Consider the following 27792-nt stretch of genomic DNA (forward strand, 5'->3'; position numbering starts at 1 on the left):
TTCAAGCAGCAACCTGTGAGAAAAAAAGGTCACATGCTGACGCCAACATCATTTGAGACATGAGCCTTGTGGAACTTTTCTGAAAATGTCAAAATCAGACACCTTTATTCCCATTTAAAATAGTATATAGATTACTACTTTTTAGCACTGAAAGAAAGTTTGCTCATAAGACATGTACAACACATACCGTGGACCTGAAACCATACAAAAATGTGTTACAGTTTACTTTATATAGTATAGATCAAATGTGGAACCACACCTCCTGTGATTAAAATGACCAAGCGTGTTACTTAACTCCACCTCTTAACAACGGAAATAAATTTGTTCACATATGTTTGGTTCCCATATCAAAGTCATCAAAGACTTAAATAATACCTGTGTGTGCGTGTATCACCTGGATAGAAAAAGTAGGGTGGGGGGGGGGGGGGGGGGGGGGGGCTTGTGGCAGAAGGGGAGGGGAGGGGAAACAATCAGGAACATGGCAGATGAAATCATAACAACAAACAAGGCTGTCTTTCAGTCAGTTTTTATAGCACAAGCGATTCACTGCAACACACCCGTGTTATATTTATATACTGTATGTAGGCGACACAGGGCCCACACACACACGCAGGCCTGAGGTCGCTGTGAAATGTACACTCTGCATTTGATCGTCCTTCCTCCAGGACCCTCCAGGAGCAGTGGGCAGCGTCTCAGCCCTGGGGACCAAGTGAACCGTCCTTCACGGTCAGGGACATACAGGAGTGTTCTGTTCTATTTGCATGTTTTTCTGTTGGGGTTCTTAGTGGAGGAAACACCTTGTGAACACGGGGAGAACATGCAAACTCCACATGCAAAAGCCAGGGAGCCCACCTGAGCACTGAAGGTCTGGGGAGGACCTGCCTCCCAGAGCCAACAGCGCCCCATATGGAATCGAACCCATCACCTTCTTGCTGTCAGGCAGCAGTGCAAGCACCCGGGCCACCGTGCCCATACCTGTATCAAGATGAGCATGCTAGCAAACATGAGGTAAATGTATACAAAACATACAAATATAACAAGGTATAAACATGATACATACAAAATTGATAGAGGATAAAGTGAAGAGATGGCATTCAAGTATTGAAAAATAGCTTTGGGGGTTTCAGTGTGCACGTAAGGATGTTATTACAAGGGTAAGTAGACTAATAGAACCAAAACAGCCATATATTAATACAAGGTCCATGATATGGTTGAGGCAATGAGTTGGCATGTTAACCTGTTTGGAAAACCCAATATAGTCTATTAGTGATTGAAAAGCAATTTGAAGGCTATTATTTTCATAGTCCATGTGGATATTAAAATCTCCCACTATGAGGATTTTATCCGAGTTTATAACCAGAGAACGTGGATACAAATTCAGTGTAGATGCCAGGTGGTCTATATAGTGTCACAAGAGTGGCTGAATGGGGTTTTCCAGTTTTACTTTCCAAGTACGAGAATGATTTGAATTTAAATGCAGGTTTTGTGTAAATATCTAAATTGTCATGGAAAAGTGTTACTACTCAGCCTCCATGTCCTGTATTGTGGAGCATGTGGCAGTAAAGATGACTTGGAGGGGTAGACTCAGTTAAGGCTAGGTATTCATCCTGTTTTAGCCAGGGTTCAGTTAGAAAAAAGTAATTCAATATGGTTGTCTGTTATTAACTCATTTACAAGTGAAGCTTTTGATGTTAATAAGTCAAATTTTTAGGTTTGTACTGGTAACGTTTGTACAGATATGGTTTCTATCTTTATCCGATTTTCTTGTGTAATACCTCTTTAAGTGTTACAAGATCAGGGTAGGGGCAGGGCTTGATTTGGGAGGAGGCATCAAGCATAGGTACTTTTGATGAAGTTATGAGTGGCATGAGACAGGACATCAATACATTTAAAGGTAAAGTGTGCAAAAAATGTAAATATTTACAGTGAAAATTCATGGATGATTGTAGGTCCTATGGTATGACTGTCTCTTAACACTTCTGTGCATTCTGCACCCAGGGACAAGTGAGTATTCTAAAAGCTTTACTTTACCAACTACATGTTTGTTTATGTTGTCCATTTGTTTATATTTTCTTGTCTACAAAATAAAAAACAAAATAAAAAATGAATTGTTGTTTTGGAATCACAGAAAGAAAACTGGCAACAATGTATTGTGTCTTGTGAATTAGATTTTGTCATGAGTTACGAGGACTTTTTAAATCTTGAAATACAAAATTATAACAAGAAGGATTTTTAATTATGACAATGAATAAATGCACACTCATCATTCTGTATGTTTTTAGTGACAATGAAACACATTCTAAAACACATTTTATTTTGGACCTTAAAATATAAGCATATAAGATAACATTATATATTTTCACCAATTTTGTTTTAGAAAAATGTAATGTAAAAATACGGTAATAATTAATTCAAAGGGCATTTTCAGCAGCAGGAGTTGATAGTCATCAGAGACCTTTATATACACTGACAGAGTAAACTAGGTGACTTTCTCATAGCTAGTGAAGTCACCTAATGTATTTTCTAAGTTCTCAAAAAATCATATTAACTCAGCAATCATCTTATTTAATAAAAGCAAGACATGAGCACACTTCGAATGTTTCACAGGCCAGTTTTATTATGGAAATAGTGGCCGAGTCTGAAGGACAGGACTGATGGACGGAAGGACATTTTTCCCGTTTAGGCCGAAAAAATAAATAAATGTTAGTCTTAAATTATAGTTAACATTTTTTAAAGCCCAGGTAACATTTGCAATGTACTTAAGAAGACACATATGGCCTACATGCACACACACATGCACAAAGACTGCACCAAGACAAACAATGTCACAGTGTGATAACATTTTAGGGCATTACCTGAGCATTACTTACAGTTTAAAAGCATATTGAACTTACTGGTTCGTTAACACTTGTAGAGCCTGTTCACTCTAAGGATATCATTCTTGCTCATTTCAGTGGCTTTTCCAAATGGCACATTTGGGTCAGGATACGGTTCCATGGTGGGCTGGTTATTCTTAGAGAAGGCATACCTGAAATCCATCGCATCTTTGATTAGATGTTAATACAGGAGGGAGCAATGATTTAGCGTCTTCTTCAATGTATCATCATGGCATTTTGTACCGACTGGATATGCCTGTCGAGGAAAAGTATGCTTTACTTAAAAAAGTAAAAATGACGAAGGAAACTGAAGCTGGACTAACTTGTGGTATTGCATCACAGAGTTGTAGTCATATGGGGTGTCTTGGTTCAAAGTGGCAATCTTGTCAAAAGCATACTCTAGGCCTGTTTAACATAAAATGAGAGGAAGCAAAAATTATTTGTATGGATAACTGTATCACAGGAAATGGGTTGAGAACCTTGGGAGAGCCCATACCAGATTGCACATTCTGCAGAAGGACTCGGATGTACTGGTCCCGGTCACTGCGACATTGCTCGTGTTTGAAGCCCAGGGCGTGCAGCAGCTCGTGCTGGACAGTGTTGTGGTAGATGCAGCCCTGACGACTCAGAGACAAGGTCTGACCATTGCCAAGACGACCCACATAGGAGTAACACCTGCCATAGAACAGCACTTCTGCATCAGTTGAATTCAGGACTTCTGTGCTTGTATTCTTCAGACATTTAATGCAAATCATTAATCAATCTTTGTATTCATCTCTTTTTAAAGTAATGCCCATTCTTACCCATTGTGAGACTGGATATTGAGATAATCTCTCTGGTCATTTCTGCGAACAAAACGGATGCAGGTAGAGCTGGAAAAGGAGTCGAGACCACGTTGAATGACGGACAGCTCCCGAGAGGCTGCCAGGGCACAAATTAAATATATATATATATGAGCATATCAACTGATATCAGAGAGGAACATGTATTATGAGTAACATGTATGGTTTGCTACCCTGATCCAGTTGAGAAGTGCACTTACTGTAATGATTTGCGATCACATAGGGCACATAGACTTTCCCATCAGAGGATTTTGGCCACATGCAGCCTCTGGAGGTACATGGGTCAGCATTCCTCACTGACTCAGATTCATAGGCAATGTCATCCACTACAAAGGGTTCATCTGCTCCGCGCACTGGAGCAGGTCAAACAGGATGTGTTTGATTAAATAAGGAGAATGGAATTATACAGTAAGTATGGGCTTCTTTCTACGTAAATGTTCTTGTTGTCACTTCATCGTTAAACATTCTGGATTGTGGTCTGGTCAATATGCTCTATCAAACCAACCATTTTATTAGTTTTCAGGGGCTTACCGACATTCCTATTTGCTCTTTCAAGCCTCTCAGACACAGAGAGGTTGTCTTCTTCTATCTCCTCTGAAATGATAACCATTCAAAAAAACTGTTAACTGAGTCTATTAAAGTCTCGACAAATTAACTGACATATGTAAAGGTTTTCAAGACAAGACAGCTGAAAGGCCACTTACTTGTTTTTTCAGTGCAGCATGGTGGGGTGAGGGGCATGAACCCAGCAGGACAGACACAGCAGCACAAAACAAGTATGAGTCATCATTCAGAGACCAACGTTGAACATACATAGCTCCCCAAACACACACACACACACACATATAAACTTACCTCAGCAAAGGCATAAGAGATAAAGGCGAGAAGCCAAAACGTGATTCTGAATGCAAACATTTCAAGCACGAACCTGTGAGAAAAGAAGGTGCAACTTTTTTGAAATGTAAAAAAATAAGACACCTCTATACCCATTTTAAATAGTATATAAACTACTACCTAGGTTAATAGCACTGAAAGAAAGTTTGCTCATAAGACACGTATAACACATACCCTGGACCTGAAACCATACAAAAACGTATTACAGTTTACTTTATATAATATAGAACCACACCTCCCGTGATAAAATTACCTATAAAGTTACTGTGTAACTTAACTCCACCTCTTATCCATGGAAGTAGATTTGTTCACATATGTTTGGTTCCCATATCAAAGTCATCAAAGAATTAAATCATACCTGTGTTTGTGTGTGTATGTGTGTGTTGGTATCCCTTCCTCATTGGGTTATTATGGATAAATAACAGCAAATACATAGCTTAATATGGATGTCTGTCTCTTAAAAGTTACAAAAGCATTGAAGGTGCCTAGCTTCCTGTTCTGTCCTGTCCTGTTCAATAAACATGCCTATTGCTTGTTATGCATGCTCTGCCAGTGACCAGAAAACATTTAGAATACAATTTCAGGACATTACATGAGAGTTTATTTAAAATGGAATATATAAGTGTATTGGACTAGTTCAGGAGCAGAGTCCCCTCAAGATGCCCAAGTGGTCAACTTCTTTTTCGAGGTAATACTTATAATAATTAAAATCTTAAAAGCTTATATATTTTTTGGTATTCTCTGTTTAACTTCTCTCTCTACTTTGTAGAGTGTTATGGTCATGAATGTTATTTTTGTCAAGTAAAATTATTTTCTGTCTTCCAATTCTCACAGTTTCAGAAATCGAAGAGAAGGTTTAAGATCACTACATGTGAAAAGTTGGATAACAATGTCACGATTGTTTATGCAAACAAAAGTCATGTATCGTCTGTGAGACCGACTATGTGAGACTCAATCTAGACGGTTGATCTAACTGAAGCCACCTCTTTGCTCTGATCCCACAGCACTTGAGCTAGACGACTATCCATCATCATCATCATCATGCTGAAGGAGACACCTCAGTATAACAGCTAAATTATGCCTTATGCTCCCAGGACCCTGCACTTTTACAATCAATTATTCTCTGTTTCAATTGTCATTAAACTTTGAATTGCAAGCATGTTGATGCATGCGACTTTCATTGACTGGCTTCGTACCTGTGTTTAAATGGGAGTTTTATTATGAACCCATCTATGATTTTGCACAAAATTGAATTCACATTTAATAACAGAGAGGTGGCCTTATTGATAAATGCTGGATACATATATCCAAACCGGTAGGTAAGCCTGTGTTTTTAGGTAGACAGAATTCTACATATTTCCTTTGCCACTGAAAAGAGAAAGTTCGAAAAACAACAGTGTGAGCCAGACCAACATTACTGAATGGGCCAAAGATGTAAAATTAAGGGAAAGTTAAATAAAGCCTCACAAACCTATGCTTCTGAAATGGCTGAAATTAACCGAAAAGTTAAAGACGTCAAGGCTCATGCTCTTCCTTCCCTAGTTTCACCTTTATTTGTCAATAAATACCCAATACATAACAGCTTCTTCCTCTCTGCTATCAGACTCCAGTCCTGAACTCCCAAAGCTGACCTGGACTTTTTTCTCCCTCCTATCCCCATCTGTCTCCCCCTCCTTACTGGACAGAGCTACCCATGACAAAAGAATACCACCAACATTGTTGTGTGGCAATAAAGTTTGTATCTATCTATTTGAACCATCTTCTCTCCAGACTGCTGTCGAGCCTAGTTCTTAGCTCAGTGCTGAAAAATGATCACCTTAAGCACCTTAAATGGCCTTTCCCTACTAATGGTTGTGCAAACAATGACCCTGATCCCGTGTTTGATTTATCTAAATGTCAAAACTTCCTGGCTTTGCATCCGTTGTCTGACAGTGAGGTCCTCGTAACTTTCAGAACTTTGCTGCATGACACTGCACGGGATTGATGGGAGACTACCCATTCAAAGGTATCTACTTGGCAGGGATTTATGTCTTTATTCTCTGCTGTTTTAACCTGTTAACGTGCAACATTTAAGCATATTCAAAATAAGCATACAGGCCTTCAGCACACTGGGGCTGTTTGACCCAACTCGGCTGTTTTCTATTTTATTATGGCTGTCTGTCTCTTTAAATTTTCGAAAGCATTGAAGGCGCCTAGCTTCCTGTACTCGCCACTCACCAAACCAATGCGGCGGCAAAGATGGCGGCGTTGGACAGGAGCTTCATAGAAATATGTGGATTTGAGAGGGAAACATTTTCACGGTTCCGCGACATCACTGTCAACTTAGGTAAAGCTTTTAAATTGATCGTGACATCCATTATAATACGTTTAGCTGTAGTAAACATTCTGCCTCATAAGCGCGACAATGAAGCCGTGACTCAACATCCAAAAAATGTGATTGCTAGCCAGTTAGCTCATTAAAAAGGTGCTTTGATGACCTTGCTAACTAGCACAATCTAAGTACCCCATGCATTGCCAACTTCATAGCTGCACTGGTGTTCATAGTTGTGGTATACCTGAATTAGTTCACAATGACAGATTCGTGGAAGGTTTAAACTTTAGGTTTAGTTTCCAGGCCTTCAGGTCTTCTGTAGTGCGCGCGCAGATAACGGCACATGTGAGTTAGCCAGTTGTCTTTATTGAATTGTTTTTGTCCAGCCCCTCATACCTTATCGTTAGCCACTGTTAATGTCTAACATTACCGATAGCCTTCATCATTAGTTACTAAGTTGGTTTAGTAATAGCGTTTTACTTGGGTGGTTAGCAATTATCCGTCTTCACCACAGATGCTGTTCGAAATGGTCCGTCTTTTTAGTAACGTAATTCAGATATGCCTTGTTAACATGTTTTAAAGTTACTTGTGCTGTAAAATTAACGACAATCACATCCCTTGCTAAAGTTATCGTCCTTTCCTTTAGCAACGTTACGGACTATTTAGTAACTTGTAGGTAGCCTTTTTGCTTAGTTGCCAGACACGAATCACTTACTGCAAATCTAAGGTTGTACAAATGCTCTAATTGCGTTATATCCTTGATGCTACAATAGGATTAAGTGCTCTTCCAGGAGGAGTCAAATGTCCAGACAGTGCGGGTGGCTTTTACTATGAAGAGAGTGGGAAGCTCCTGTCTGTCGCAAGTAACAGATTTATACACTGGTAAGTAAAAACCTCTTTAATGTCTAGTTAAGATGAACATGATGTCTGACGCTATCTATGAAATTATTTTACTGACCTGGACATATTATCGGAATTTTCATACAACAGCAAAACGTTTTATAACAACAGTCTTTTGCTGTTGTATCGTGTCTTTTAAGTTGGTGTTTCTGAAACTTATGGGTTGTTTCGCCTGTCCAGGTCCACATCTGGGGACACAGTCCAGCTGGTGGAGCAGTCGCTGGATACGAACCTGCTCAACAATGCAGTACGTCTGAAGATCCCCCACTGCCAGCTTCTGCCTGGCGGAGTGCACATCCAGGAGACTGTCAACAATGTCATCATTCTCATTGTTACCAACCAGTCAGTCCATCGGCTGGCTCTGCCCCATCCCTCCCGCATGTACCGCAGTGTGAGTGTCTTTCTGTCTGGGGAAGAAAGCAATGACTCATTTCACGACAATACGATTTTGTAGGATCAGCTTACATTTATATTAATTTCCATGCACTTATTGTTTGGGCATTTTATCTGGCAAGCAGAGGGGTATAAATAAAGTTGCCTTTCATTTCTCACAAGGCTTTAAGGGCTGTCAAGTTTGTTTATGAATAGCTTCTCCGAAAGTATATAGTGTGTAGAAAATGTCTGTGATTTCAAATTGAAGCAGTCCCAATTGACCCAGTTTTATCTGCTAACCCACCTCTGACCACAGGAACTGGTCACAGAGCTCCAGATGCAGTCCATCTTCACAGACGTGGGGAAACTGAGCCTGCAGGACCCTGCACACAGCTACGTCCTGCCCAGCGGCCCGGGCCTGCCTTCCGTCAGCCCCAGCACCTCCGCAGCCTGGATCAGCCAGGAGGGGGAAGCCCACTTTGCTCTGGCGACCGCCTCTGGGGGCATCCTGGTCGTTTGTCTTCCCCCTCATGACTCACCAGGTAATGACAGCATCGGGTTAAGCTCCTTCTTGTGTATGTTTTAAAGTATGGGAAAGCAGGGTGACCCCTATATGCTTGTTCCAGGGATGGTGGCCACAGTGGAGCTGAAGCAGAGCTCAGTCATGCAGAGACTGGCTGGCTGGATGCCCACTGCCATCAGGTCAGTTCTTTTTTTAACCTTTATGTTCTCTCTGGTTCAAAAATACTCCAAAAATACACAGTTATCGTTGAAAGGTCAGAGAAAGAGTGCCCAAGTAATTCTTTTTTTAATGCCCGCCATTTCATTGAAATTTGCCCTCCGGTTGTGTCCAAGCATACTGTTGTTTTTATTGCATATAAATTGTGAATTGTTTTCTCAGGGGGGACCAGAGCCCATCGGACCTGGCCCTCAGTCTGGCTGTCAGACAGCTGGAGGACGACACTTTCATCTTCGCTCTCTGCCAAGATCACAAGCTGCGCATGTGGTCCTATAAGGTTGGTGCAGTCGAGGAACCGCAGGCTAGGGGTTGGGCACATTGAATTGAAAGGTGGTCGTTACTATTGTCTAGTATGACCACCTTTCCCTGCACATACACTGGTATAGTCGGATCAGAAAATATAGCATATAGATATGCATCACGGCTGTGGAGAATAAACTTGACATTGTATGCTGATGGGCTTGTTGAGACAATATTCTATACATTACAATTACCCCAATAACCTGTCCATTACTGGTGGAGCAATATTGCATTTTGGGTTTATTTTTATTTATTTTTATAGATCAGCAAATTTGTTTGATGTTGTAAGAAGCGTATCTAATATGGATTATCCTCACATGACGTTTGGTGGATAATAACAAAACTTTGAGTTTGAGTGGAACAACCCTGTAGCCTTCATCTAAAGAAGAGGAAGTGTGATGAGGAATTGTCCTCCTATCTGTCCTGATAAATAAATGCATCCACCCTCCCCACGTACAGGAACAGGTGTGCCTGATGGTGGCTGACATGCTGGAGTACCTGCCGGTGGGCCGTGGCGAGGTGAAGAGTGTGCCGGGGCAGGGCCACAGGCTGCGCCTCTCCTTCTCCTCCACCACCGGCCTGTGCCTGGGCGTCTACCTCGGCCTGCCCAAGCGCGGCCAGTTCTGTGTGCTGCAGCTGGTAGCCGACAACAACCGCTACAGCCTGGACCACCTCTCTACCCTGTTCACCACACAGGTGTGTTTGTCTGTGTCTGTCTGTCTGTCTGTCTGTCTGTCTGTCTGTCTGTCTGTCTGTCTGTCTGTCTGTCTGTCTGTCTGCTTCTTCAGCCACATGTGTTGTGGAATGAATACAGTTCTGCTTATTGACTGAGAAAAGTATTTTAGTTCAGTAAATTCATTTTTTTATTTTTATTTTTTTTTCAGGACACACTGGTGGATTTTGACTTGACATCTACTGACATCTGGGGTCTTTGGCTTGACGATGACAACCAGACAGTGGTGAAATACATCAACTTTGAGCAGTGAGTTCCAGAGAGACTGTCTGATTTGGGCATGTTGTAGCACCTTGTTTTGCAGACACAAGCTTTTATGTGTCTGGCAGGTGAGGAAATGTTGTTTTGCGTCTTGTCTTTGTCTGATAGCAACTCAGCTGGCCTGTGGAATCAGGTGTTCATGCATCCTGCACCAGGGGAGGAAGTCCACATCGGCATAGACCAGGACCCACGGGTAAGTGGCCAAGCCTGCTAGGTCAGTGGCAAGTGAGGCTTTAAGGCCTGCATCATGGCTAAAACCCCTTGTTTTTCCCAACAGGAGGCTTACCTGGAAATACTCTTCTCTCCTCTTCAATTCACTGCTATGGCCATAGTCAAAGCCTTACAGGTAAGCACTGAGTTTCTGCCCTCAAGGGGAGTACAGAAACATGTTGAGAATTGGTTATTAAATATTAACATATGACTGTTTACAGTAGCTTTTATAACCACATTCTCTGTTCAGATTTATAAAAGAGGCACCGAGAGGTACCTTGACCTGCCTTGGGAGTCACTGAAGAGGGAGGTGACCCTTGCAGTTGAGAATGAGGTGAGTGTCTGTCTGACTGTCTCTGTCTCGCTCTCTCTCTCTCTCGCTGCCTGCTCTGGCTAGAAATTGAATATTCCTGTGAGATTTGTCCTCCTCATCTTTCCATTTCCTCTCCCCTCTTGTGCGCAGCTCCAAAATAGTGTCACTGAGTACGAGTTCTCTCAGGAGGAGTACCGCCAGCTGCAGGTGGAGTTCTGGTCCAAGTTCTATGCCTGCTGCTTGCAGTACCAGGAGGCCCTGTCCACTCCCCTGGCCCTGCTCATCAACCAGGCCACCTCCATGGCCTGTGTGCTGAAAAAGGTACCCCCATCACCATACTTCTGTCGTCATGAAACCACAGGCTGTTTTGAGATGGGGCGAAATCACTGACCGGCTGATGTTGTATTTTTTCAGGGCTATGTGTCTTACCTGTTACCGTGCTTTGCTGTGGATCATCTTTACCTGTCTGCCGATGAATACCTCTTCTCGGAAGAGGAGACTCCAGTGGCTGAAGGTCTGCGTGCCTTAATTAGTTGTCATTAGATCGCCAGATCACCTAGAGTTTCATGCTGTCTCTGCTGTGTTGATCAGCTGTGTTTGAGAGATGAATGGCCCTTTCATCTGTACTTTATTGTCATAATAGGGAGTTGTGGTGTGTCATGAGCAAATGTTAAGCTATCTACAAGGAAAGATTCCATATTAAGAAAATCACTTGGTCTGTCTGGTTTTATAAGTCGTTTTGGGACACTCTTCCTTGTCATGCCTTTTCTCTGTTGCTAACTGCTGCTTGTGTCTTTTCTCTGTCAGACCCTGAGGTGGGCCGGGACGTGCTGCAGCTGGTGCAGTGCCTGAGGCTGGTGAGTGAGAGCCTGCAGGGAGACATGGCCTACGACATGGAGAAGGCCCTGGACCACCTGCAGTCCCCAGAGAAGGCCGCTGAGCAGGTGCTGGAGACCATGCTGGCCAATGACAGGTCAGTAGCTCGCGCACACATGCACACTTGTACAGAATCTGGAGAATCCATACTTACCAGATGCTAATGATCTATTGGCACTATGTTACAGATTGGAATATTATTTAGGGGTGAAGGTGGGGGGGTCTACATATTTTCTAAATTGCAGTTATGTGCAATCCTTGTTTTTTTTTATTTGATTTAAAAAAATATATATTTTTATAATACTCTTGTATTGTATTGTCACCTGCCTGCAGTGAGAATGTCATAGAAGAAATCCAGAACAAGCTGCAGGACATCCGCAACCCGATGGTGGCCATGTCTGTACTGCTCAGGGAGATGGACCTGGAGGTGGATGCTGAGACTGGGGTTGAAGGAGCCACCCTCGCTGCAGGTCAGAGCGACACATCTCCTCAGGACTGCTCTAGATTAGATTCAGCTTCCACTGTTTTCTGTTAGTGTCGCTGCAAATGTTGTCGTGCCCTTTTCAAGCTCTGATTTTGTAGCAGAGGTGCTGAATGTCGATTCAGAGTGTTAAAAGCCAGTCTTTTTTATGACACTGTAAAGCTGGCCAACACAAAACTAGGGTGCAGCTTGGAAAAAGGCTTGAGTGAATTAGTATGATGCCAGGCAGGTGTGGATGTGGTCAGGTGTAGTGTTCACTGTCAGGTATAGTGTAAAAGTAGATAAACATAGCACAAAAAGTATGGAAATTTGTGTTTGGTAGTTTATTTCTTTGTTGTAACAATGCTTCTTGGCAATACATCTTATACCGTTGTAAATCCTGTTTATTTACCTTTTAAATGGTGCCACATTTGTAAAGAACATGCATTTGGGGGATGAGCATCAGAGCTAAGTATCTCGGTTGCGCCCAAATCTTCTGATATGTAGTGGTGTGAGCTGAAGTCTCTCTCCCCCAGCAGGCCGTTCTCTGAATGTGCGCATCAGCCTCTCACAGCTGTACGGCAGCAGCGTGGCGGTGAGCGTGGTGTGCCAGGCCGTGTGCAACATGGCCCTCACGCGAGCCATGCTCTGCAGGGACCTTCTCATCCTGCAGCAGTTCTACCTCCGGCTTGGGGACAATGTGAGTACTTGCTCTCACACTCTCTTGCGCAGATGCCACGTTGTCACTGAACATTTGCATACCACATTCCTGCGGTTGATTGTCGTCTCTAACATGACTAGTACGCCTCATTATCTACATAAGTGCACAAACTCACACTTTTTTACACTCTGAACACTTACCTACTTATTTACACTCTGAGCACTTGCCTACAAAGCCCTTTCTCTTTGCAAACTCTGTAGTGGATGTGAAAATAAGATCTGAAGTCTAACGTAACAGGAAGTTATGTGTGTCCAGGCTGCTGAATCTGGCCCTGTAATCTAGTGTGCTGTATATTTGCATGCCGTCTGAGCAGGTCTTTCTGGGAGGAGGTGCTCAGCTGCTGCAGCTGCAGCAGGACCTGATCCCACGCTGCTCCCACCTGCTCTGCTCCTACTACCTGCTGAAGAAGATCAGCCAGAGCCTGGCCTCCTCCGTGCCCCTCGACATACTGTGAGTGTCCCGACGGCTAGGCCTCTGTCTAGCTTAAGCCGCCATAGCCTTCAGTGAGATACCTGCTCCAGACGTTTCTAGACATCCGCTATCTTGTAAATGTAAACATCTTTGTCTTCCTCAGTGATGCCAATCTTCAGCATCTGTCCGTACTCCAGTTGTCCGACTCCCCTGCCATGGCACCCAACAGATCAGGTTAGCTCACACACCTCTCTGGTTTCTCCAGTTGTGTTGCTTTATATGCTTTGCCTTGTCTCTAATTCTGTCTTGTATCTTCTCCTCCATGGCCTGCCTCTCTCTAACAGTCCTAAATCCCCAGACGGTGGTTGAGCTCTTCTATCAGAATGTGGCGCGTAAAATCGTCGTGTCTCAGATCTACTTGCAGCAGGAGGCCCAGTCTAGTCAGGTGCCTCTGCACTGGCCGCACATGGCGTCCAGCGTGGTCACCAGTCTGGCACAGCTCCTGTATCCTTTTAAGCACGCCAAAAAAGTCTACAGAATAATCGACAACATCTATCTATAAATCCAGATATCTCTGTGTGTCTGTCTGTCTGTCAGTCAGTCAGTCTGTCAGTCTGTCTAGGGCGTATCTCCCTGACGTTAGTCACGTTAGTTATGAGATTTCGCATGTAGCTTACGCATGTCATGAACCTGTACATTTCTGAATTCATAGTTCGCGACATATTTGTATTTTATCGTTTGCCGTAGGCACTATGGGTAGTGAGGCACTATGGGTAGTGAAGTAATTCAAAGAAAGAGGGGCGGACCGACGCAACGTGAATGATGTCATAGTCATAGAACAGTCTTCGTCATAGATGTTACCCCAGCTGATGCGTATGGGCCTGGCATGTAACCAACTCTCATTACCATGTTAAGTAGTATATTGTAGTTTGATGTATTTGTATAAGAGTTAGCTTTCTATTCAACCTTGCTGGTTAGCCTAGACCAGTGACCATGCGTTCATGCATCTACTGACGCAATGAGAGAGGTTTTCCGATGTGCAAATATGTCTTGCTATTACACTACCCAACAGCTACACCTACGTCTGCTAACACTACAGAATGCATAATTCCTACGGGCACTGCACTAGTTATTATAATTGTTCATAGTACTATAGTACTACATTTATATACTGTGGCGATGACTTTGCACAAAATATTCAATCCTTACATCATCCTCCTAGCTGGCCAAGCAACCCTGGCTTTCTGTTCCCTGAGTGCCTTATGGGCAACTGCCAATACACACAACTGCAGGTGAGGGGGTTGTCATACTTGCATTTCAGCACGGAAGTTACTGATGCCGGAAACTGAACCGATTTTCACATCTTGTTTTTCTTGTTGGGTAATGTGTGTGTATCACGTGTTCTGAGACTATATTCTGTACCCCTGGTTGACCCGGGTCTTTTTGTTTGTGTGTGACAGGAATATGTGCGCCTGATTGGGCCGTGGTGTCAGGTGAATGTGGGGTCCTGTCGCTTCATACTGGGTCAGTGCTATCTGGCCACTGGGGAGGGACAGAAGGTAGGGGCCACAGCTGAAGCTCTTCTCTGCATAACACTGTAAAGATGAATCACTCAGTGTGCGCTGACAATCCAAGCCTTTCAGTTGACCATATTGTAAGACACACCTGAAGTGTTGCAGCTTAAAATTCACTGTACATGTCCACCTCAAATTGAGTACACAGTTTGTTTATTCACAATCACAAGTTTGCACTTAAACCAGGCAACCTCAAAGCATTAACTCTTCATTAATCATTCGTGAAGGAAATTTGAAAGAGTTATATCAGGATGTCATAAAGATATTATTCAGTGATAATACAGATGAGTAGTAATCAGAAAAAGAAATTTGCTAAATAAATTCCTGTCTGTTTAAGCCTTGGACTTTGAAGTGTTAGTTAAAGTGTAAGTGCCTGTGTGTGTGTCAGGTTGGTGCTTATGGTGTGTCTTCTCCCCTCAGGCCCTTCAGTGCTTCCAGGAGGCGGCCACTGAGGTAGAGAAGGAGGACTTCCTCCTGAAGCTCTGCGGAACGGAGGAGGAGGAGGTGGCCAGTGCCCCTCGGCTGCAGTACTACAACAAGGTGCGCTGACAGATTTTTTTTATTTTGCAGATTGGTGTAAAGTGAACATTATACACAGAAAAATGTTCTGTTAAATGTTTGAATCATTTCAGATGATTCTAGTTCTCTATGAATCTCTGTTTGACTCTTGGCTTATGAGAGGATCTTTTTCTTCACCTTCACCCTGGGTCTTTTAGGTGCTGAGGTTACTGGAGGATGTGGCTTTACCTGAGCTCGTCATCCAGTTAGCCACACTGGCAATATCGGAAGCCGTTGATGACACCAGAAGTCAGGTAGGCCATTTACAGGAGACCCTTTCTGGGCCTCGGTAACTGAACCCCTACAGTTTTATCTGCATGTGACGTACATGACTGCCCGATGTGAGTGTCTGCCTCTATATGCTCTACAGGCAGCCCTCTGGACTCGCATCTTCAAACACCATCTAGACTTGGGCCACAACAGCCAAGCCTATGAGGCTCTGGTTCAGAACCCAGACCAAAGCAGGTACTGACATGTGCAGACATGTTAGAGAAAAGCTCTTTTTAAACATGTGTAGGCTTATCTAGACCCTTTTCTAGAATTCCATAGTGATTTACAAAACAAGATTCCTTTAGTATGGAAGAGAAATTCAAACGAATCTACATTGCAAGAATAATATTACTTTCAGTAGATTTGAATAGACTCTGTCATTGTTTGTCGTAACTTATTATTCTGCAACATCTATGTGCTGCTAGTATAAAGGTACTAAAGTATTAGTAAGGGGAACCAATACTGTTATAGAAGCTAGTTTTGACCACCAGTGGTTTGTGTGTGTACAGGCAGCTGGACTGTCTCCGACAGCTGGTGGTGGTTCTGTGTGAGCGGTCACAGCTTAAAGATCTGGTCCAGTTCTCCTACGTCAACCTGCACGATGAGGTCAGTGTACGCATCCTTGCATGCTTCTATTTGATACGATTGGCACTGGCACTATGGATGCCAGAGGTCCACGTCGTCCAAACGTTCTCATTCCATTATGGTCCTGCCATTTCGTTGTCTTTCTGTAGGTGGTGACTATTATTGAGTCTCGTGCCAGAGCCGTGGATCTCATGACTCACAACTATTATGAGCTACTCTACGCTTTCCATATCAACCGTCACAACTATAGAAAAGGTGAGCTTCACTGTAAAGTTAGTGTAACATGTTCCACTGCTAGGACTCATTGCTGTTTTTCTGTGTTTACTGAGTGAATGACCATCTCTATGTCCACCTGTCTTGTCTATTCCAGCCGGTACGGTGATGTTTGAGTACGGCATGCGGTTGGGCCGGGAGGTGCGCACGCTCCATGGCCTGCAGAAGCAGGTGAACTGCTACCTGGCTGCCCTCAACTGCCTGCGGCTCATCCGCCCTGACTATGCCTGGATCGTCCAGCCCTCCTCCGGAAGCACGGTAAGTCTAGACGCAGAACAGAAGTCTGAGAACTGGACTTATTGTGTTCAATAACAAACGCTTTTGAAGTGATTTGTAATATCATTGCATGGTGCTGTAGCTCATAACGCACTCAGACATCAAACAAGCGATTTATGCTGATTGGTCTCTTTTGATCTCCGTCTAGTATGAACGGCCAGGTGCGTCACCAAAACGGAACTACGATGGAGAGTTTGCCCCCGGCCCAGGTAATCAGACACGATCAAACTTTTGCACCAAAGCAGATAGTTCAATGCAAGAATTCAGCCATGAATAACTCTTCATATGTCCCCCCTAGTGAAGCGCCAGATTGACATCCTGGAGCTGAAGGACCTGGAGAAGGAGTACAACCTGGCCCGCAGTCGCCTCACGCTGGCCCAGCACCACCCTCCCTCAGCAGCCATAGCAGGCAAGGACAATGACACTGGACCTGAGCACAAACGGGTTCATCGGATGTGTTGAGGCCATTAGATCATAGGAATAAGGTCGATGGGTGCTTCAGATGATGGCTTGGGCTTGTTTTCTAGTGTTCATAGTGAATGTTACAATCCTTCCATAATTGTGCCTTTCACACTTGTACAAGCAGTTAGGATTGCTAATGTTTGTTCTGGTTGGAAGTGAATATTTGGTTCTTTGTGTCTCATGCCGTTTGTAGGAAGCGCCTCCGCAGTTGACATGGTGGCGTTGCTTGTTCAAACTGGCCTCTTTGACACGGCGCTCTCCCTCTGTCAGACGTTCAAACTGCCCCTCACGCAGGTCTTTGAAGGGCTGACGTTCAAGTGAGTCAGTCTAAAGAGCTGCATTAGCTGTAAATGCTTAGAGTGTAATTACATCACTTTCTGAAAGATTGAATTTAGCATGTCATAAATGACCCTGTTCAATGTTCTTGTCCTCAGGTGTATTAAACTCCAGTATGGTGGGGAACAGAGTCAGAATGAAGCCTGGAATTGGCTGGCAGCCAATCAGCTCTCTACTATTGTCACTACCAAGGAGTCCAGGTTTGTGTGGCTTTCTGATTATGTGACTGAAAATAGAACTAAAACTAAATAGAAAGCACATCCTCATTCCTCAGTTGCTCTCCGTGTCTTGCAGTGCAACAGATGAGGCATGGCGGCTCTTAGCTTCTTACCTTGAGGCCCATCCTTCCCAGAATGCTCAGCACTACCGGTGTGTCATCAACAAGCTGCTTTCACATGGTGTGCCATTGCCTGATTGGCTGGTTAATGACTACAAGGTGAGACAGACATTCTACTGTTATTCAAGACCATCATCATCATTCTTGAACAGTAATGTTTTCTACTGCCACTCCTTTTAACAAACTCACCAAAGTAATTTAAAAAAGGCCTGTACATCATTAGATATAAAAATCTATCCATTTAATTGTCAACAAAATATCAGGTTTGCTGTTTGTGAAGACCATGGGAAACCCCTGACCGTCTGTGTTTGTTTGTGTGTGTTATAGGCTGTGGACACTGCTGCTCTGCTACGGCTTTATCTGAAGTTCGACCAGCTAGAGTCGGCTACGGAACTGGTCCTAGAATACGTTGATGCTCTTCTTGGGAAGGGACACCAGTACTTTGGAATAGAGGTAACGAAATGACTGGTTGTGGTTCCTTGGCATTTAACTTTGATGTGGACAAACTCTGAGCCCTCATTTGTCTTCACCCGATTCTTCCGTGAAGAATCAGTCACCCAGAATAACCTCTCCTTGTAATCAATCTGTATCATTTAATTAAACAACCCTAAATCATTGTTGCTGCAATGCTTTGTAACCCATACATGTATAACCGATAAGTGGTTTAAATTTCTGCTATATTTTAAAAATCAGTTTAATGGTCACATTTATGCCAATCAACCACAACATGAATACCATTGACTGGTGAAGTGAATATCATTAGCACAAATGCTGAAAACCTTAATGCTGGCTATGATGGAAGGGTGTCAGAACACACAGTGCATCTCAGCTTGATGCATATGAGGCTGTGTAGCTGCAGACCAGTTAGTGTCCTGTTGACCCATCCACATGGGCACGTGAAGTCAGAACTGGACCATTAATTAATGGGAAAAAGTGGCCAGGTCCGCTGAATCACGTTTCTTTTTAAACATCATGTGGGATAGCCTGGTGCGTGTTTACCTGGGATAGAGATGGCAGCTGGATGCACCATGAGAAGAAGGCAAGCTGGTGGAGGCAGTGTGATACTTTGGGCAATGTTCTGCTGGGAAACCTTGGGTCCTGGCTGTGACTGTGACATGTACCACCAACCTTAACATCTTTGCAGACCACGTACACCCATCCATGGCACGATATTCCCTGAGGGCAGTGCTTTCTTTCAGCAGGATAATGCGCCATGCCATCACTGCAAAATGGTTCAGGAATGGTTTGAGGAACAAGGTGTTCAAGGTGTAGACTTGGCCTCCAAATTCCCCTTATCGCAATCTGATTGAGGGACTGTGCCTCAGTGGGTCAAAGCTGTTTTGGCAGAGGGACCTACACAATAGCAGACTGGTAGTTTTAATGTTGTGGCTTATCGGTGTATGTTCCATCCAGTATCACCTTAAAAGAAGTCCCTCTCTCCCCCACCTCTGATGTGTTCTATAGAGACCTCTGTCAGCCACCGCGCCCGTTGTTTGGCTTCCGTATACATCGATAGACCAGCTATTATCCAACCTCGGTGAAAGTCAGATTAACATGAAGGTGAGTGGTGTTTTCATAGATATCTTGTATTTCAAATGGAGTATAAAAGGTAATAGTGAGATTTCATAGAAATTCAGAGAATGTGGAAAATTAATACTTCTCGTGGCCTCATGCGTTCACCATCGTAAGCTTGTCTGCAAACTAAGTTAATTATGCATTTTAGGATGTCTACTTCAGAGAACTTAGCCAGTGCTGTTTTGAAACTACTACTATTGTGCCTCTCCTAGTTGTATGAGAAGTTGAAAGCCAAGCTGGACGAGTACCATGAAGTGGTGGAGAACGCAACCAGACACAGAATCCTGGCCCACTAGGACCCAGCCACAGTACTGCCTTTCCATATGGTGCTTCTTTTTCTTTCCCTGGTGTGCTCTCACTTTGTGAAACAAAAATAGTACAACCAAATAAATATATTTTTGTATGGGTTAATGAAACGGATAACTGTGTCTGCACACTTGGACTAAATGTGCCCTGAGAAATAAATTGTGTGGATGTAGGGCAACCAGGGTTCAGGTATCTGTTCCTAAAGTGTCAGCTTAGCACTCAGATGTACAGTATGTATTGTTCGAAAGATTTCCAACGGCTCTTGTGTATTTTTTTTTTTATTGTAGACAAATGTGATAATGTTTTGGCTCTCTAATGTACTCTACCTGTTCCCTTCAATCAGGTTTCTTGTAAATTGTGTAAGGAATGTAATAAAGACTTTTTTTTGACATGGCTACTTTCCAAGTCATGGTCTTTTTTAGGTTAGCTGTTGGCCAGTAAATGTTTGCAAAAGATTGCTTGCATCAACAATTTAATGTTTTATAAAAACCATGTGCTCAAATTTTGACAGTGGTATAAGCCAAAGGGATAAGGATAATTATGCTGTGTACCCATAGCAACGAGAGAACAAACTCTTTTCCTGAAGTTCCTTATTATTGAACTCCTTGGGTGTTTCCAGCAGGTAAACACATTTGGTTAAATATACCTTCTTGTTTGGGGACAATACAAGACTTCACACTACCTAATATATGTATGTCCAATAAAAAAAAATTCGTGTTATTTTACTGGACTGATTTAAAAATGTTAAGTACTTTTCAACATGAAGACATCATCCAGAAAAGAACCAATAAAAGGAGTACAAATCAAACAAAATAAACATTTTATTGTGCCAAGAGGAATCTACCGTATGCAGTCAGAAAATTGACGATGTAGTGTACCATGATATTCAACATACTGAAATGAAGACATCCTGTGGTCTCATCTCATTTGGGAAGAAAAGGAATGTTGGGTCAGTAATACTGATTTGTACCATATGGGATGGACATGGAATGTAGTCCAACCTTGTTATTAACATAATAAAACCAATACACAGGCACTGGAAAATGAGTGTAAGGATAGTAGTATTATATTACCATAGGAATAAAAATAAATGGTAGAATGACAAAGCACCTGCGATCTCCTCGAGTTCCCTTCTAGGTGGGCACCGGATAGCGTGGCTTACTGTGCCACATGTGTGGAGGTGTTCCAAGTACTGACTCTTTATGTATAAAAATAATTAAAAAAACAACAAAGGAAAGAAACTGGCGTCCAGTTCATGGCGTTTAAATAGGTGTGTGTTTTGTGTCTGACATAAGACGTCACTGGCCTGTATGTGACAGGCCTCTCACATGGGCAGGTCCACGCTGTTGTGGCGCGTTTTCCTGGAGGTACCATCGTAGCGGGGCAGTGCTTTCTGGAGGCTGGACATAGCGGCCGTGCGTTCCACATCGATGACGGCGTACAGCTCCGTCCGGCGTGTGGGTGTGTGTGGCAGCGGAAGGGGCGAGGTGGGGGTCTTGGGCGTGTGTGGGTTGCTAGAGTCTGAGCCACCTCCACCACCTCCTCCTCCTCCCACCACACGTCCGTCTGTCTCCACCTCAATGTAGTTGAGCTGCCGCTGCTGGCTCGGGTCGAGCGTCCGGCGGAAGTCAAAGTTGAAGACGTTGGATGCGGCGCGGTGGTCCCGCCAGCGAGCCGATTCGGGCAGGCGGCTGCTGAGGGGCGCGGTCACGTTCTCCGTGTTGATGTAGTAGTGCGTGGGGTCGGGGCTGTGCTGGCGTACCTGCTGGTAGTGGTGGGGGTGGGGGTGATGGAAGCCGTTCAACGAGGGCGTCTTAGGCTGATCTTCCTCTTCCTCGTCATCCTCTTCCTCCTCCTCTGACCCGGTCCGGGAGACCTCACGCAGAGGTGGTAGCGCGGGCAGGTTCTCGTAGTCAAGCAAGGCCGTCCGACGCAGTGCCGAGTTGTTGACGTTGGCTGGGTCCGGGGTGAGCGGCGGCGGCCTGTGACGGTGCCGTCGAGGGTGGGACGTTGCCGCAATGTTGTTGGGGGGCTCGGGGCCTCGTGAAGAGGGGGGCTCCGGGCCTCGTGAAGAGGGCATCTCCATCTCCAGCCGGTTGTTCTCCCTTGTTGCCGACCCCACTCCTTGACCTCCATTGGAGCTGGGAGGTTCGTCGTCACTGTCCTCCTCCGTCTGCTGCTGTTGCTGCTGCCGCTGCCGTCGCTGCACTGGTGTGGGGCCCAGCACAAACCTCGCGCCCTCTGGCTCCAGCTGCACACGAGGCCCAGGGTCCGGGGGCGTGTCCTCTGGCTCGCTGTCGAGAAACGGGCACGCCGCCTCTGCAGGAGTGGCCCCCACGCCAGGGCTAGAGGGCTCGTCCAGAAGGCCTGTGGTGTTCACATAAGTATGGGCCTGCAGACGGGCATAACACAAAGGTGTGAGACCACTGCAAAGAACGAAATGACTCAACAATGTAGCTGTACTGGCTCTCAAGATATGCTTTCCTTAAGACTGTAGTGTATGATAATTACCCAGTCAGGGGACAGTAAACAATATCAATAGCCATGAAGTTGCCATTATGAATATCACTAGGCAGCCAGGAGTTGGGCTTAATAGGAGCAGGTAAGTGCACTCACGCTTGAGGACTCGTCAGATACCAGGAGTGGGTGTGTGGACTCTTCCCCAACTGAGGGCAGGCGGGTGCTGCCCACAGACGGGTGCCGGCTGGAGGGATGCGAGGAGGCATCGCCCAGAGAGGGGTACCTTAAGCTGCCGTTGGGTAAAGCTGGGAGAGAGTTACCTGGAGCTGCAGACATAGAAACATGGCATCACATAAATAACAGAGAAATAAACAGGTAAGACTGCCATTCAGGTGAGCTTGACAGATCTTTGATTGTGTTGCTATTGCTGTGTCTAACTGATATATTTAAGAACACCAACCTCAAAATTTGAGAAAGACATGAACAAAAATGCAATAAGTATATTGCTACCTCTCCCGTACTGGGTAAAGGCATTTGGGTACTCCCTGACACTAATGCAGCCAGTGAGAGCAGCTGTGTGGGGGTCTTACTGGTGGGGGTGCGTGGGGGTTGGATCTGGTCCAGGTCGGCCTGCGTGTGGTTGGGCTCGAACACCGGCTCCTCCACCACACTGATGCTGTTGCTATGCATGATCTCCTGCAGCATGTTGAAAATCTCCTCGGCCCGTGCACACTTGAAGGCGAAGATCCCTGCGGATGAGAACACGAGTAAGACAACACTAGCGACAGGAGGTCCAGATGAACAGACATGCACACACGGCACCAGATACCACAGACCAACACCACCACCAGTCCAAGGGGAATGCAATGCTAACTCTTGATGGTTATTCCTTTTCACCAAGAGGATTAAGCATTACACCACGATGAAAACACAGGAAAGAAGAGCATGTGGTAGCATCATCACACAGGACATCACACAGGACATCCCACAGAAATGCAGCAGTCCTGTCTCCAGCTCACATACCCACTGGCTGCAGCATTTTATGCAGATGTCACTGTAAAGCCTGGGGCACTTGGGTCAATGTGTTGGGGGGAGGAGGGGGAGGAGGAGGAGGGGGGTGTCACAACAAGCCTGATCTTACTGAACTTACCGGAGCAAACAAGTCTCCCTTACCCCATTTCTTGCTCTTTTCCTTTTGAAAGCATGGGTCAAAGTTCATAATCTTATATTAACAACTTAAAAAAAATGAAATAAAAGTTCACATCAGTAGCACCTATGGCCACTTGTGGGGAATTCCAGATGGATTCTTAAAGCCTTCACAGGCTGGGTCTCCACACTGCACTATATGTTCACTAGAATACTATTTTAGGAAACATCGAGTTCTGTTTTTGGAAATCGGTAAGAATAGTAACCCCTCCCCACCCTCTCTCTCACAAGTAATGTCCACTCGTCCCTAAGAGGATAAGGGGTGTGTTAACGACGGGTGGCTAAAGGTAAGCTCACCTTGTCCTGTCTGACAGCGGCGCCCACTCTCGAAGGAGAAGAGGTTGGAGTCGTAGCCATAGCGCCGCAGGCACAGGTAGGGCCATTTGACGGCCTCACACTTGCGGGTGCGTAGCACCAGCTCCACCTCAGTCAGCTCCATGATGCCGGCGCCCAGCTCATTCCCGTCATCATCAACATTGACCACCTGTGCATCAAACACCAAGAAATTATCACCAAATCTGTCCACGTGTAGATTTCAAACAATCAACATCAACATTTACCACCTGTGCATCAAACGCCTCGAAATGAATCACCAAATCTGTCCACGTGTAGATTTCCAACACCGCCAGTACACTTCAGTCCTGCAGCTCTAGGACAGACTTACCTTGAATTTACTTTGGTGATTATCAGGAGTCGACTCTTTATCGGGACAGCTACAGCAGCTACCCATGGCTTTTCTACAGGACCATTCGATGCCTAGGATAACAAGGCAATAAGCACAATGTTAGCAACTGAGCTTAACATACCATTAGTGTAATAAATATAGCTATTGGTAATTGAAAAGACTTAAATACACACGTTAAAATAACTTTAAAAGTAGTCTGGCACATTTTAACAGTTGTTAATTTAAGATGCCACAAAGAAATACCAGAATAAGTAGAAATATGGCAGGCTTTCTACACAGGGCACAAACCTATATCCAGCCATCAGTGTTCCCTGTTCCTTCAACATCTGCATAACCATCATGCTTCAGATATTCTGTTGCAAGAGAATGAGTCAGAAGACAACGGTCAATCATTAATCATGAATTCAAATACAGGGGCATTGTGCTACATACTGCCAAATGTTTTACTAAGGTGTTTGAAGGAAAGACAAATAGAAAGAAATTGTCGACATCAACACCATATACTTTTTAAAATAGTCCTCTTAAGAGTCAGGACATTTCATTTTTTCTCCTTATCAATCTACACATTATACTGCACAATGGCAAAGCAAAAACTGTTGGGAGTATATTGTATATTTATTCAAAATAAAAAAAAAACTGAAATATCCTATTTACTTAAGTATTCAGACCATTCACTTAGTATTTGGTTAAAGCATTTTTGGCAGCAGTGGGGAAGTTTCTCTCATTTCTCTTCATTCAAGCTCAACCAGGTTGGATGGGAAGGGTCGATGCACAGCCATTTTCAAGTCTCTCCAGAGATGCTCTGTTGGGCTCAGGTCCAGACTCTTGCTGGGCCACACCAGAACCTTTACAGAGTTTTCCTGACGCCACTGTTATGTTTTCTTAGCGGTATGCTTTTGGTCGTTGTCTTATTGAAATGTAAGCCTTCATCCCAGTCTGATATCTTGATCACTTTGGAAAAGGTTTTTTTGCTATCGTTTTCTGTATCCATCTTTCCCTCCATCCTGACTAGTTTCCCAGTCCCTGTAGCAGAAAAACACCCCCACAGCATGATGCTGCCATGGCAGTGTTTGACAGTATGGGATGATATTTAAGCGGTGATGCTCAGAGCATGGTTTCCGTCACACACACACCATTGGGAATTATGGCCAAATAGTTCAGTTTCCATTTCATCAGGCCAGAGGAGTTTGTAGTCTGACAGCCGTTCAGGTGCTTTTTGGAAAATTCCCAGCAGGCTGTCATGTACCTTTCAGTGAGGAATGGCTTCCACCTCACCACTGTGCCATAAAGGCTTCATAAGTGGAGTGCTGCACTGATGGTTGTCCATATATAAGGTTCTCCCATCTCCTCAAAGGAACTCTGGATCTCAATCATGTGATCAATGGGATCTCGGTTACCTGTATGAACATGGCTTGGTTTTCACTCGGATGTACACCATCAACTGTGCGACCTTATACAGACAGATGTGGGCTTATCCTAATTATGTCCAATGAATCCAATTAGGCACAGGTGGACTCCAATCAAGTTGTAGAAGCATTTCAAGGACCGCCTATAGAAGTAGGATGCACCAGAGCTCAATTGCAAGTGAAATGGCAAAGGGCCTGAATACGTATGTAAGTTTGATATTTCAGTCTTTTTATTGAAAATGAACATGACACTCCGAATCGAGTTTGAAACGTAACAAAATGAAAGTCTGAAAACTTTCCATATGCACGGTGAAGACTGAAAAAACATCGCTTTGTGATTTAGTGACCACGGTATACTTTAGTCACTTACAACACCATCAGCAGCCTGGAAAATAAAGGGGTAATTGTGGCCTACTTACCAATGATAACCATAGCTTTCTTCGTTTATGTTAGCAACACATTTCAAATATCGATGAATTAAAATGCGAGGCAGACCCATGAGCGAAAACTACGCCCACTTCAAACAGTTGTTGGGTGTGAAACTATTCTTACTATACCTAGCTGTTTTAGTAAATAACAATAGTTAGGCAATCTACTAACACTAAGAATAACCAAACAAACAGAAGATAAACAACGTCAAAAAGTAAACAAACGAACACCAAAGTTTCCTAGCTGGCGATGATGCATTGCTAGCTGACATAATAATAGCTAACGCGAGCTAACAGTTGGATAATTGGTTGCACTAGCCTTACAAACTTTCACAACGTTACACTTTCTATCAATTTTCTGAACAAACGTGCGGTTTGAAATAACTTGATGGTAACTCAATCAGCGCTGCGTGGCTAACGTTAGCTATCTTTTGTGCCGATTCAGTGATTCACGGCCATTTTTAACAGCTAAAGTTACCATACAATCGTAGGGCTAGCTACCTATAAAGCGCTATGACTAACTTAGAAGCCAAAAACTAGCTAACCTTAAGTGGGCCCAGCACCGCCTCTCAAATAGCTAACCAGTTTACAACGCCACCAACAAAAAGGTTGCTAAAAAAATTGGTTTTGAAGTTAGGCTCAGTTAATGTAACTAATGTGTCCTGATTGGCCATCACTTGTTAGCTAACGTTGTATAAATCATTCCCTTCGTCTGTATTAAATAATCTAATTCTCTCCCTTGAATAAAACATAGACCGATAATTATTGTTTAAGCTTTTCGAATTGCTTTCTATCGCCCTAGCAAGATTGCAATCAATTTAAAGCCTAGCATGGGTTCGACGGAGATGGCTAGCATTTTTAGCCCTCACAGTAATGTTAGCTGTGGTCGCACGGGTTAGCCATCCCACATTGAGGCAGTCCATCTTGGAAGTTAGCCTACGTAGCTAGGATAGCTTGCTACTAAATAAATAACATTAACATTGATGTTGCCAGCTTGCCAACATATGCAAAACAGCACAATAAAAGAAGAAAAGTATTAACTTACATTGGAAGTGCGTCCGTCAACAAAACCAAGGTTGATATTGTGTCCTTCTGTTCAGCCGAATCGGTGGGTTGTTTACTTAGGGACTTTTTTCAGCTAGTTGGCTACGATACTTCGGCTTACGTTGGTCGTGCAGATGAATTGAGGGTCGGTTCGCATTACCAGGGCCCTGAAACATCCACCGTTTTTTCAAAACTGTTTGTCCCCTCTGATTTAGCCGAGATAGCGAAATACATATTTATCTAAGTAGCTAATCTGAGTATATATGGCCCGTAACGTTATCTACGTTGCTGTGCCACCTGAAAAGCCATAATTTAAACTCAAATAATTCGATGGGTGTACAAATAGGAACATTAGCTGGCTAACGTTATCTTTTCAAAAAACACAGTAATCGTGTTTCGAATCGGCCTCTCCAAAGCATCCTCTTTCTCATAATAAACAGCTATTTTGTCTAATTTAACGTTACATTACTTACTAGTCAGCAGTAACGTTTACCCATCTTCTTACTCGCATAAAATAATCTAGCTAGATGGCTAACATAGCTTGCTTTACAAACTCGAACAAGTTTCGGCTGTAGTTAGTTCTACGCATGCGCGTAGAGGGAGTAGCGTAAACTTTTTTGAGAGAAGGAACCTGGAACTGGTCTGCAACTGGTTTCGGGCTCATCAAACGAGAAGGGAATACGTGTATGGCACGTAATAGCATACTTACTGTGCTGAACATATGAAGACATTATTGTAGTCTAAGGATGCTATGACCTGACTTGTTTTTTTTATTTTTATTTTTTGTAATCT

The 27792-nt window shown here is 43.9% G+C and overlaps 3 protein-coding genes across 4 annotated transcripts; 1 reads left to right on the forward strand and 2 right to left on the reverse strand.

Moving 5' to 3' along the window:
- Window positions 1–2901: 2901 nt before the first annotated feature.
- Window positions 2902–4633, reverse strand: LOC308368249 (hatching enzyme 1.2-like; the record flags this gene model as incomplete). Its single annotated transcript, XM_080842382.1, has 7 exons — window positions 2902–3028; window positions 3200–3281; window positions 3373–3551; window positions 3680–3797; window positions 3919–4071; window positions 4250–4310; window positions 4574–4633. The coding sequence occupies 7 exons, from the start codon at window positions 4631–4633 to the stop codon at window positions 2902–2904; spliced, it is 780 nt and encodes a 259-aa protein (XP_080698508.1).
- A 2217-nt stretch (window positions 4634–6850) lies between these two features.
- Window positions 6851–20164, forward strand: nup160 (nucleoporin 160; the record flags this gene model as incomplete). Of its 2 annotated transcripts, none has more annotated exons than XM_080841852.1 (35): window positions 6851–6938; window positions 7697–7805; window positions 8004–8214; window positions 8512–8737; window positions 8822–8897; window positions 9097–9211; window positions 9694–9930; window positions 10119–10216; window positions 10337–10421; window positions 10506–10574; window positions 10689–10772; window positions 10902–11072; window positions 11166–11265; window positions 11559–11724; window positions 11961–12097; window positions 12624–12787; window positions 13122–13258; window positions 13383–13453; window positions 13564–13723; window positions 14442–14511; window positions 14680–14778; window positions 15214–15333; window positions 15510–15605; window positions 15722–15816; window positions 16131–16227; window positions 16356–16461; window positions 16577–16737; window positions 16904–16964; window positions 17054–17164; window positions 17411–17534; window positions 17652–17753; window positions 17848–17989; window positions 18218–18343; window positions 19355–19450; window positions 19678–20164. In XM_080841852.1, 35 exons carry the CDS (start codon window positions 6851–6853, stop codon window positions 19759–19761), a joined length of 4194 nt encoding a protein of 1397 aa, XP_080697978.1. In that variant the 3' UTR covers window positions 19762–20164. The 2 variants fall into 2 exon arrangements, with proteins under 2 accessions (XP_080697978.1, XP_080697979.1); XM_080841853.1 differs by having other exon boundaries at window positions 12627–12787.
- A 410-nt stretch (window positions 20165–20574) lies between these two features.
- Window positions 20575–27490, reverse strand: frs2b (fibroblast growth factor receptor substrate 2b). The gene is made up of 7 exons (XM_080842199.1): window positions 27002–27490; window positions 24411–24475; window positions 24102–24193; window positions 23735–23921; window positions 22822–22980; window positions 22388–22557; window positions 20575–22163 (listed from the first exon to the last, which is right to left on the reverse strand). Exons 3-7 carry the CDS (start codon window positions 24165–24167, stop codon window positions 21096–21098), a joined length of 1650 nt encoding a protein of 549 aa, XP_080698325.1. The 5' UTR covers window positions 24168–24193; window positions 24411–24475; window positions 27002–27490; the 3' UTR covers window positions 20575–21095.
- Between the last annotated feature and the right edge of the window lie 302 nt (window positions 27491–27792).

The sequence above is a fragment of the Sprattus sprattus genome (assembly GCF_963457725.1).
Source record: "Sprattus sprattus genome assembly, chromosome: 7".
In the NCBI taxonomy this organism is placed as follows: Eukaryota; Metazoa; Chordata; class Actinopteri; order Clupeiformes; family Clupeidae; genus Sprattus; species Sprattus sprattus.

Excerpts from the sequence above, each read along its gene's own strand:
- frs2b (XM_080842199.1), bottom strand. The coding sequence starts at position 24,167 with ATGGGTAGCTGCTGTAGCTGTCCCGATAAAGAGTCGACTCCTGATAAT. Across the intron at positions 22,981-23,734 it reads CCGCTGTCAGACAGGACAAG|GGATCTTCGCCTTCAAGTGT; the intron begins GTGAGCTTACCT and ends TCTCATCCGCAG. Across the intron at positions 22,558-22,821 it reads ACCCCCACGCACCCCCACCA|CTCCAGGTAACTCTCTCCCA; the intron begins GTAAGACCCCCA and ends CTATGTCTGCAG.